Source organism: Nicotiana sylvestris, chromosome 9 (genome assembly GCF_000393655.2).
Source record: "Nicotiana sylvestris chromosome 9, ASM39365v2, whole genome shotgun sequence".
NCBI lineage: Eukaryota > Viridiplantae > Streptophyta > Magnoliopsida > Solanales > Solanaceae > Nicotiana > Nicotiana sylvestris.
Window position 1 is genome coordinate 515,476 of NC_091065.1, and position 12,706 is coordinate 528,181.

The 12,706-nt window shown below is 40.2% G+C and overlaps 1 protein-coding gene across 1 annotated transcript; it reads right to left on the reverse strand.

Moving 5' to 3' along the window:
• Window positions 1-950: 950 nt before the first annotated feature.
• LOC138876928 (uncharacterized) lies at window positions 951-4,036 on the reverse strand. Its single transcript, XM_070156184.1, has 2 exons — window positions 3,877-4,036; window positions 951-1,642 (listed from the first exon to the last, which is right to left on the reverse strand). The coding sequence occupies exons 1-2, from the start codon at window positions 4,034-4,036 to the stop codon at window positions 951-953; spliced, it is 852 nt and encodes a 283-aa protein (XP_070012285.1).
• Between the last annotated feature and the right edge of the window lie 8,670 nt (window positions 4,037-12,706).

Sequence of the window (12,706 nt, forward strand, 5' to 3'; positions counted from 1 at the left end):
CATGCATGTCATGTCACTAAAACTAGCAGGAAAAGAACTAAACATGGAATGACACAGAAGAACAAACTATATTTCATTGAGTAAAAAACAAGACAAACAACCCTAAAATCCAAGTTACAACTCTAAAATAACCCAGATAATGAAAATAGCAACAAAATAGATAGACAAGACTCAAGCAAACAGAATACAAGGATAGAAGAGTTTGACTCAACAAAACAAATAAAACCTGGATCACAACCCGGAAATAACCCAGATAGTAGAAAAAACATCAAAATAAGCTACCAAGATTCCTTCCTAGTGATGAGGGAATGACTTTTCAATTGCTAAGCTTTACATTTAGCCACAAATTTGCCCATCACAATCACCATGGCCTTTTCCAATTTCAAACTCATTAACTTCAATCGACAAGTTCCGAGAGGATTCTCATACTCCACGTCACCACGCATCATTCCCACAAAGTTTGCATCATCATGTACAGGTAAAGGATTTTGCGTGATATTCTGGGTGTCACTGTCTTGGATCACAATCAGCTTTTTCCTGGATCATCCTTTCTATTTCTCTTTTAAAATCCCAACAACTTTTAACATTGTGACCTTGGGCATTGGAATGATATTCACACCTTTTAGAAGGGTCAAAGCTTCTTGCACGTGGGTCCACATGATTTGGAGGAATGGGTGCAATCATGTCATAATACTTTAACTTCTCAAATAAGCTTGCATAGGACTTTCCTATTGGTGTAAAATTATCTTTCAACCTTTGTTCTCTTCTATACCCCTGGCTTAGATGTGGGTTAAAAGGCACTTGAAAATTTCATGGAGGTGATGGAGATTTTGTTGTGCTGGTGTTCGCCTTCTTGGGTGATTTGGTGGCCGGGCAACATACTGAGGTGCCGCAACAGAGTATTGAGGGTTCTAAGGTGGATAATAGTGCTCAGGGGAGTCATGAAAAACCTAAGGAGGCTGCTCATACCTTCGAGATGTTCTCCTGGGACCTCTTCTCGACCTTGATGTCATCATGATTTCTTCAACCTTCTCATTCGTGTCACCAGATTCAATTTGGACAGCTTGGGTTGCAGCTTTGAGAGATGCTTGACTTATAATTATGCCTGTCTTAAGGCCATTCTCTACCATTTCTCCCATTTTGATTGCTTCCGAGAAAGATTTGCCAACTCCGCACATCATGTTTTCAAAGTAATCTGGCTCTTGCACCTGAAGGAAGACAGTGATTAGCTCGTGGTCATCCATGGGTGGCTTAACTCTAGATGCTTGCTCTATCCATTTAATGGCATATTCCCTGAAACTTTCGCTTGGTTTCTTCTTCAAGTTTGAAAGGGAACTGCGGTTTGGGGCAATATCAATGTTGTATTGGAACTGTTTGACAAAGTCCTGTGTCATGTCATCCCAGACGTACCAACGAGATATGTCTTGATTCATAAACCATTCGGATGCTACTCCCGTAAGGCTTTCCCCAAAATAAGCTATTAGCAATTCTTCATTTCTTCGCGCACCTCTTAGCTGGTTGCAATACCTTTTCAGGTGGGCTATAGGGTCTCCGTATCCATCATACTTTGCAAATTTTGGAGTCTTGAAATCAAGCAGCAAGTGGACATCGGGGAACATACATGTTGATACCCAATTTTTCCCTGTATATTTTTAATATGCAAAATACTTTCAAAATAGCATGTATATGCATATATAAGTATGTCCCAATGTTTCATTATTTTTTCTTAATTTTTTAAAGATTTTAAAATTAATTTATTGCCCTATTTTATCAAAAAGCACAATAATTATCCCCAAAATTATCATTTTGGGTGATTCATTTATTGGATTCTCATATTTATATTAAAATATAGCAAACATAATTTTTGCATATTTTTACAACTTTATTTAGTATTTTTAAAGCTAAATTGCATATAATTGCAATATTGGCCTCTTTCAAGATTTAATTGTAATTATATTTATAAAATCGTCTCCAATATTTTTAATTTGATAATTACGTATTATTAATCATTTTAGTACCTTTAATTTATTTCTAGAAATTATTTTACTATTCTTCATAAAACAAAAAAAGGAAAATGGCTATTTAAATGTTAGCCCATTTGCATTTCAATTTTAGCCAGATTTGACACCCAATTAAACTCAATTTCAAATCCAGTTACCCATCCCAAATCCTAAATCTACCCAACCCACAACCCTTTAAAATAACCTGCCCGGATTCCCCTTCAATCCAGACCGTTGATCAAAATGATCAACGGCCATCCTTAACCCCTTCCTTTTTTAACCCGACCTAACCCCTAAACCTAATCATTTTCCCTTCTATAACCACCCTTGAATCCCCCCCCCCTCTCCCAGTTCTCTTTCAAGCTCCCCTCAAACCCTAGCCGCCTCCCTCCGCTTCCACCCTAAAATCACCGGAATCCATAGCTTCCAAGGCCACTGAAGTCCTATACTAGCCTCCTATAACTCCTAGACACCTGGTTACTATAGTTTCAAGGCTTGACCCTGAAGAAGCTCGACCCAGACTTTGTTCGATTCGAGTTCTATGGCCGTATCCGACCTTGCTCCGGCCAGCCATGGCTATTCGAGTCTGATCTCGACTTCTCCTGCTTAGATCAATGACTTTCCAATCCTTTTTCACCATCTGGGTTCTTCTGAAACCCTAACTTTTGAGGTTCTTCTGATTTCTTTAGATCTGTTCTAGATTTGTGTTTTCCCTAAACTTTCAAATGTTTTCTCAAGGTTTCTTTCAAAAGTCTGCTTTCAAAACTTTTATCTTTTCCGATTTAGGGTTTTGGTAAGATATTTAAAAATCATTCTGATCTTTATCATGTTCTACCATGTTTCTTATGTTGATTCTTCTACTGTGTTCTTTATGTTAAAGTCTTAAGTTCTTTCTTAAGGTTTCTGATTTTATTTTCTTTGTTGATATTTTTTCCTGATTCTCTTATCTTTCACCTCTACACTCGATTGATGGCAAAAACCCTAAGATTTGGGGTTCAATGGAGTTCTGATATTATTTGCTATGTGATTTATTTGTTCCTCATCTCCGAACTTGTTTGGTTTCAAAACCCTAATTTCTTTGGACCTATTTGAGTTTCTGAAGTTGTTTCATCTGTTGCTCGACTAAATTTCAAAATCTTTTGTTTCTTTATATGATTCTGAATCCCTGATATAATCTTCTAAGGTCTTTCTACTGGACCCTTTGCATGCTATTTGATACTCTCTCCCCTCTCTATTGCTGAGTTACTGAAACTAACCTATGTGACTACCATGTCCCTATAGTCCACTACTTACTGATTTTGCAATTGCATGACACTTTTCTTTATCCTAAATTCAGCCTCGCGTGCCTAATACTTGTGTGCTCTTTATATATGCTGAGCTTCTCCTCTAAAATGACTTTCAATTTTTGACTGATTTCAGACCTCCTTGTGTAAGTCTGATTGATTCTTTCCTTGTTTTACTAATTTTCCTATTTCTTGGTTTGATTTGAAAACTTTCCTTAGCCTTTCTGACTTGGTTTATTCATGAACCAGTAATTTCGAATCTCTAACTACTTGATTTACTATGTACTGATTGATTCTTACCTTATTTGTTCAACCGTGTATTTCAAAGATCCTTCCCTTAATTAAACTCCTATGTATTTTTCCCTAATTGTCTACTTTGCACAAGATGCTTATTTGAGCTCTTTCCTTAAATGATTTCTATTCATTACCGTTTAAGTTTGAACTCCTTAATTAAAGGAAGTTCTTCTACTAATTGATTTTAATTGGTACATAGTTATTCTCTTGCCTTATTCTCTGCCTGTTTTCAAACTATAAATACCATGCTCTTTCATTGACACAAAGACATACGAACACTCTTAGTTTTCTGAACTCACCCTCACATTCAAAAAGCACTCTCCCTCTTGTTACTTGTACTGTGGCCCATTTTCTTTCAAGTACTGCAACTGTTGTATTTTGCTTCTTTGAAACTGGTATGTCCTGATTAAGGTTTTCAGCAACTACAACAATGTGTTTATTTAATACCTTCACTTGCATGTCTGTCTATTTCTTGTGTTTAGTTCAGAATCTACTTTAGCATGCTGTAATTTTCTTCCTATTATTCATCCCAAACCCCTACCCTAATGTGTTTGATGCTAATGGTTTGTTTGAGGCCTGACAGTATTAAGTATTATTGCATATGGCTCAAACTTGATTCCCTGGAATCATAACCTCCATTTAACTATCATATGTTGTGTATTCGTGCTGATTTGTAAGCATAACAGGACTCCATATTGTTGTGAATGCCCAGAACTAGCTAAATGCCTAAGCAAAATGCCTCTTTGCAACTTCCCTATTCCCCTAAACCCCTTTTGTGTACTTGTTTGTAGATGTTTCCCTCTCATTTATCCCCTTAGAACTCTGTCCTTCACTTGCACTCTCTCTTAGACTTTAAGTTCTGCCCCCCTCTTGTGAGCCTTGCCTTGGGACCCCTTGATCTCCCTCTGAACTTGGACACTTGAGGGCTGGCACTTCTATATTGCACTTATCCCCATTCTGATTATGCAATTTGGGTGTGAGCATTGCCCGGAGTCCCATTAAGGCTCTTAGAGAACTTTGACACACTCAGATTAGAGAAAGGCTTTGGATCACTGGTCTTTGAGTTGGGTTTATCTTGTAACTCAGAGAGGAAGTCAGAATCAGGCTTCCACTAGTTGTACTTTTTTAGTTTTCCTGATATAATTTTATTTATTCCGGTTTGTAATAATTTGTAATAAACATTTGGGGCTGGTTAGTGAAAAACGGTGGGTAACTATGTATGCAAAGGGTAGAAATCATGTCTATTGGATTCTGCATATTTAACTTCACTTAGAAATCATGGCTATAGGATTTTGCATATTCAAACTTCACTTGGAAATCATGTCTATAGGATTCTGCATATTTAACTTCACTTAGAAATCATGGCTATATGATTTTGCATATTCAAATTACATCTAGAAATCATGTTTTATAGGATTCTGCATATTTAACTTCATATAGAAATCATGTCTATAGGATTATGCATATTCAAACTTCACCTAGAGACCATGCCTATAGAAACGTTTTAAAACAAACTATGCATCAAGATACCATGTCTATAATGTTTTAAAAAATAAACAACGTATCGAAAGGATGCCTATAGGAGTTTCTAATAAAATCTGATTCGCTTCACTCAGTGTTAGATATAAATTAGTAATAATGGCTACTATCAGCCGCATGACTTTCAATCAATTCGCTTAAATCCTGCCTCTCTTTTAATAATCTGATTCTATCACTTAGCAAGTTCAACGAGTGTGCATTCAAACAGTTCATTTCGAGCCTTACTATTTCATTGCTTTCTTAATCCAGTAGATATCATACTTATAGGATCCTTGTCCAACACTTAGGCAAGCCTTAGGATAATAAATATAAACTGAATCTGCTTCTATTAATAATTACAATCAGCAGGCAGGCCTGATTCGGACTTCTTATCTGAGTTATGTGATAAGCTGAAACTGTCTCAACGATTTCCTCTCACTCGTCTTTAATACCTTTTAAATCAGACCTAAACAATATGTGTAAGTCATGCTAATTACGTGCTTCTTTGTTTAAGGAGGTATATCTGAGCCTCTGCTTGTTATATGCTTTCCCAAATTTGCAATACGTGTTTTGTATGTCGCCTTAAAGTTTTTTTGCTTTGAAGCTACATATAAGAATATCCCTCCCTTTTAGGATTAGTAGTCCTAAATGCCTCCGGGACTGATAGGATTGGGGCGGGTAATAGCATGCAATAAGAAAACGAGACCAATCCGCGCTTTAAATACCTTAACGGGGTGGGAAGGGTAGATATGGACATGATGACCACGCGATAATGTCACGTGTAGCCCCTATTTGAGGAGTGATTACCGGGCATTGTGTGGGGTGATCCATATTGTTAATAAACCTAGGACTCCCTTTCCTTTATTTCTTTTATCATTTCAACTCCTTCTTTAAAAAGTCAGCTTTCTTTGCTCTTCCAAACTTTGTTTGTGTGCAAACCATTATATGAAACCCCTTCTTATTTGAGCCTTATTTGTCTTATGTTAATTGCACCCCAAATTCATAATAATTGTCTTGCCGGAAACCACACTAGTGGATTCTGAGGGGTGCCTAACACCTTCCCCTTGGAATAATTTCAAGCCCTTACCCTAATCTCTGGTTATTCAAAATCAAACTCTTTTGGTGTCCTAATGCACCCTAATCATTAGATGACGACTCTTAAAACGCAAACCCAATTCCCAAAAGGAATGAGTTGTCCCTCCAAATGTCATAAACCCGATTTCGCTCTAGAAAAAGGGGGCGCGACAGCATGACAACTATGCTGGGTATTTTTAGGCTTTTACCATTTCAGACTATTATTGTGAATTTATGCTTCTTTATGCGCAATTATCTGTTTATTTCTTTCAAGCATTCAATTTTCTTTTCAATTGCAAAACTGACTTGTCTTTTTGTTTCTTTCCTTTACTGCTTTCTTTTACTACCGCTTTAAGTTATGAAAAACTGTTGTACTTACTACTTTCCTAACGTGCAAATATGTGACAACCTGCTTTAATTGTTGCATAATCATACTCAATATCATATTCCACTCGTGCCAAACAAAATACCATAGCAACGCTTATAATGAGTGGTTGCGCTCTTTCGATATTATCACTCCCTTAATCTGGAAAAGGCGTATTTGCGGTAAAACTAGTCAATCAACAGTGTAGTCGACGGTTCCGTGTCTTTCCCTCTTTGAGTTGTCCGCTCAAGGGTACCAGTCTAAAACCCCATAGAAACCTTACTCTGTTTAAACTGTGCATGCATCATGGTCAGCCTAGCCGAGTCAGTTATGTTGTTCGTATAATGACTCTTTAAGATAGCCTTGTCCAAAGTCCACTGGATTTTCCTAAAACCCAAATGAACATTATCATGTTCTGTGCATTTATTTGGAGAACTAATTGTTTTCATGCTAATTGTTGATATTAAATAGTCGAGTCCGGTGGGGGTATGGTCTTAACCCTTTTATTTTGCAAAAAATGAAGAACAAGGTCCCCAGCTTTGGTATGGTTAGCATACCCTTACTCTTGCTAGACTGGTGGAGGAGTCTTCTAGCAGATGACCAAATCAATGAGTGGAAAGAGATGGCCACCAGAGCTAGCGAAAAGTTGGAATATCTGGAATACAGTCTGCTGGAATTAGAAGGAAAAGTGAGGAAGAGAGTCACCGACTGCCAGAACACTGAGGGAAACGAAGGAGAACACCTGGCAAAGGCATTTTTACTGGTGAACCTACGCGAACTGGAGGAATTGATCAACGAGAGAATTCAACTTGAGGAAGGTCCTTCTGGGACCAAATAGATAGGAGTTTTTCTTTTGCTTTAAAAAATGTAATAAGGCCAATGGCTATTAGTGACTTTATTTCCTATTATTTAGTGTCGATTCGTCTATATTTAATCAATGAAATGAGGCATTTAGCATTCTAAGTTCTCCAAATCAACTTGTCTTTAGGCCTACCTCGGGCACAAAGAGGTTCCCAAATAGGACACGATTTACACTATGTGTTTAAATATCGCAACATCTTCTTATAATCATCACTAACTTGTTACCTTTTTGTTTATTTATTCCCCTTCCCCAAAGGTTAGTTCGTGCACTCTGGCAACATCATCTTATTCAACGAGATCCAGGGGCCCTCCACCCACTCCTCCTCTTAGTCCAGTCAAAAACAAGAATAAAGGAAAATGGAAGATTCGAACAACGGCAGAAAGGAGAACTCAACTGAACGGGTAGAGGTCACTCATGGTCATGGTACTCTGGTTCCTAAGGAAAGTGCATCCTAGCTTGAACAAAAGCTGCTGAAATTCCAAGAAGAACTTGATCAGGTTCGGAATATGGCAAATCTGTCATTTTCCCTCACCACTCCCGATGTCAATTTTCCAAATGCTCAGAACCCCACACCTCCACAAAATATCCCAAAGCCACAAAACCATCCTACCCCGCACCACTACTGCAATACCTGCCATACTTCCAACAATACTCCGCTGCTCGTCCCCGAACCCTTGAACTCCACAAATGACCACTTCCACACCCATCACAATACCCCCATCCATGTGGAGACCATGCCACACTCCACCCGACCCATCTCAAGCACACCTAAGTCTGATGATAAAGACTCGCTCATTAGGAACCTGGCTGAAGAACTTAAGAAACTGACTAGCCGAATTCAAGGTGTCGAAGGAAGCAAGGGAATTGTGGGTTTGAACTATGAAGATCTCTGCATACAACCAGATATTGAGCTGCCGGAGGGGTACAAACCTCCGAAGTTTGAGATGTTTGACGGTACAGGTGATCCGAGGATCCATTTAAGAACATACTGTGACAAACTGGTTGGAGTAGGGAAAGACGAGGGAATCTGCGTGAAGCTGTTCATGAGGAGTCTGAAAGGAGATGATCTATCCTGGTACATTATCCAAGATTCGAAGAAATGGTCAAACTAGGTAGGTATGGCGTCCGATTTTATGGACAGGTTCAGGTTCAACACAGAAAATGCGCCAGATGTGTTCTACATTCAGAATCTAAAGAAGAAACCTATAGAAACATTTCGCGAGTATGCTACTCGCTGAAGGCCCGAAGCTGCTAAGGTCTGACCTACCTTAGAGGAAGAATAGATGAACAAATTCTTTGTCTGGGCTCAGGACCCGCAGTATTACGAGCGGCTAATGTTGATTGAAAGCCATAAATTTTCTGACATCATCAAGTTGGGCGAGAGGATCGAAGAGGGCATCAAAAGCGGTATGGTCACGAACTTTGAGGCCTTACAAGATACAAACAATGCCTTACAGTATGGTGGTGCGTCCAAGAAAAGGGACGTAGGGGGCGTAATGATTGCACAGAGAATCAAATCTCCTATCAAATACCAAACCTATCCAATGTCTCCACTCACATATTAGCCTACTCCAAACTACCAAGCACCCTCACCCTCTTACCAAACTCCACCACCTACTTATCAATCACCTCCACCTCCCACATATCAGCCTACTTCACCTAGATATTCCCAACCTGCACATATTTACCAAGCCTACAATGCTCAACCGTCCCACTATCAATCACCTCCTACACGCCAAAACTTTCCTAGACCTTGATCAATTTTGATCGCAGACCTCCTAAACAATATACAACCATTGCCGAACCCATTGACTAGTTATACGAGAGACTCAAAACCGCTGGTTATGTCACCGTTATCCCTGCCATAACCCCTGAGAACCCTTCTTAATGCGTCAATCCAAACAAATCCTGTGCATACCACTCCGGCATGAAGGGACACACCACCGACGAATGTCGTGCTCTGAAAGACAAGATCCAGGCTCTGATTGACAACAAAATTATTGTGGCAAAAGAACCTACTCCAAATGTCCGCAATAACCCTCTGCCAGACCATAAGGGTGGAGGCGTTCACATGATCGAAATAGAGGATGATAGGGATCCCGAGGGGTCGATTGGGTTGATCACAGAAGGTGATGATTCAAAGAAACCAATAGTTACTCTTAATCCAATCATAGTCCAAATTCAGCCATCTGGGGACGCTGAGGTAAACATGTCTATGCCACTTGAGTGCGAAGTAACTGCAAAGACACTAACACCAATTGAGGTCGAATTCATGACTCCAGCAAATACACCTCCACCATTTGAAGTTGCAGTTTTACCTCCCAAGGCACATGCTCCATTCAGAGTGAAGATAGCCGCACCGATTCCAGTGGTGATGTCAACCATGACACCCTTCCACAAAAGGCCATACCATAGGACTATACAGCCGAGGAAAGAAGAAAAGGCAAGGGTAGGTTCGAGAAAATTGTTGCCGCATAGGGTATGATGAGAACTGGTAGGGTTTATACCCCGGAACACCAAGTTGAGTCAAGCAAGCAGGCCTCCAATCGGCCGCCCATCATTGAAATGGGTCCAGATGATCTTTGGAGAAAGATACAGGCCAAGGAATACTCGGTCATCGACCAGTTGAACAAAACACCGGCGCAGATCTCTATACTTGCTTTGCTACAAAACTCAAAGGCACGCAAGAATGCTTTGTTGAGGGTGCTGAATGAAGCCTACGTACCTAGCAACATTACTAGCGGAGAAATGGATAGCATGGTCGGACAGGTAGTGGAGAGTCACAAAATTACTTTTTATGAGGATGAGCTACCGCCTGAAGGGTTGGGGCATAACAAAGCACTGCACATCACTGTGCAATGCAAGGATTACTTTATCACCAGGATCCTGATTGATGGGGGTTCCAGCCTCAACATTTGTCCGCTGGTAATGCTCAAGAAGCTGGGTAAGGGACTGCACGAGATAAAGGATGGAGCCATCGAAAGCCTTCGACGGTTCCCAGAGGTCCACTAATAGGGAAATTAGTCTGTGTTTGCAAATGGGGCCAACTTGGTTCGATGTCGATTTCCAAGTGATAGACGTGCCGGCATCTTATAATCTACTGTTGGAACGGCCATGGATCCATGACGCTGGGGCTGTAGCATCAACACTACATCAGGCAGTAAAGTTTGAATGGAACCACCAGGAAGTGATCATTCACGGCGACGATAGCAACCCCATATACAGTCACCAGACTATTCCGTCAATCGAAGGGAGAAAGAAGCTAGGTGGAGAGACTTACCATCACATTGAACGAGTGAATGTTGTTGACAAAGAAAAATGGTGGGACAACAAAATCGAGACTATACTAAATTGGTATGGGTACGAACCTAGCAAAGGGCTCGGCAAGAATCTCCAAGGAATCGCTAAGCCTATAAAACTCAAGAAGCATGGCACTACTTTCGGTCTAAGATATGAGTATACCTGGGAGGAGTTCAACAGCTGGTCGCCATCATGGCGTGGTCCTTACTTTCCGCTGGAGCAGCCTATACCACACTTGGAGCGGACTTTCCAACCAGCCGATATTATTTATGGGTCAGAAGAAGAGGAAGCATTGGCAGAGGTGAAGAATTTGTTCTTAGAAGATAGTGATATGGATTGTTGTGTCATTCTCAAGGAGGAGGGGGAGGAAGGCCCTTCAATACAAGCGGTAAGCAGAAAGGCCCGCCTCAATAACTGGACCATCAAGACAATCAGAGCCCGACGAGCCTCGGGGTAGCAAGGCTAAAACAAGCACTGTTTTGATTTACTGAAAGATTGTTATTTTTCTCTCGCATGTTTTCAATTCCTGCAATAATATCTTCAAATGTTCAAAACAATTATGCAATTTATCAAAGAATTCAGACTTTTCTTATGAATCAACACTTATTACTATTGTTTTCTCTCATTACTTTACTTATACATCATTACTATTACTTATCTTGATGAACCAATAACTGTGACATGCAACGAGACAACGCAACAAACGAACACAGATTCAGAGGAAGATGAAATACCAGAAGAGGTTGTTAAGGAAGTTGAGAATTTTGAGAACATACCTAAGTCCAACCTGGACGAGACCGATATTGTTAACCTGGGAGATGCAGAGAATGTCAAAGAAATGAGAATCAGTTTCCACTTATCGCCATTAGAAAAGAAGGAATACACAAAATTTCTAAGGGAATATAAAGACATATTCGCTTGGTCGTATGATGACATGACTGGTCTAAGTACATCTATTGTGGCTCATAAACTGCCAACCGATCCAATATGTCTGCCGGTAAAGCAAAAGCTCAGAAGGTTTAAGCATGACATGAGTCTACAAATCAAGGAAGAAATCACTAAGCAAGTCAAAGCCAAGGTTCTCAGGGTAGTAGAATACCCAACATGGTTAGCCAACATTGTGCCAGTACCAAAGAAGGATGGGAAGGTTAGAGTCTGTGTCGACTACTGGGATCTCAACCGAGCCAGTTCGAAAGACGACTTCCCCTTGCCAAACATACACATCCTGATGATAATTGCACCAAGCATGAATTGCAGTCATTTGTGGATTGTTTCGCTGGATATCATCAGATCTAGATGGATGAAGAAGATGCTGAGAAAACAACTTTTATTACGCCGTGGGGAATGTACTGTTACAAGATGTTGTCGTTCGGCCTGAAGAATGCAGGGGCCATCTACATGAGGGCAATGAACACCATTTTCCATGATATGATACACAAGGAGATAGAGGTGTGTGTAGATGATGTTATTATCAAGTCCAAGAAAGCCGCTGATCACATGGAAGATTTGAGGAAATTCTTCAATAGACTGCGAAGGTACAACCTGAAATTGAATCCCGCAAAGTGTGCATTTGGGGTTCCTGCTGGAAAGCTACTTGGATTTATTGTGAGTTGCCGAGGAATAGAACTAAATCCATCAAAGGTCAAAGCTATTCAAGAATTGCCACCACCAAAGAACAAGAAGGGCGTGATGAGTTTCTTGGGGAGACTTAGCTACATCAGCCGGCTCATAGCACAATCTACAGTTATCTGTGAGTCGATCTTTAAGATGTTGAAGAAGGACGCGCTACCAAATAGACTGATGATTGCTAAAAAGCTTTCGACAGAATCAAGGAATACCTGTCAACACCACCAGTATTAGTTCTGCCTGAGCCATGTAGACCCTTATTACTCTACCTTGCAGTATTGGATGGAGTATTCAGTTGTGTTCTGGGGCAGCATGATGAAACGGGGAGGAAGGAGCATGCCCTTTATTACCTTAGTAAGAAGTTCACCCCGTATGAGGCCCGGTA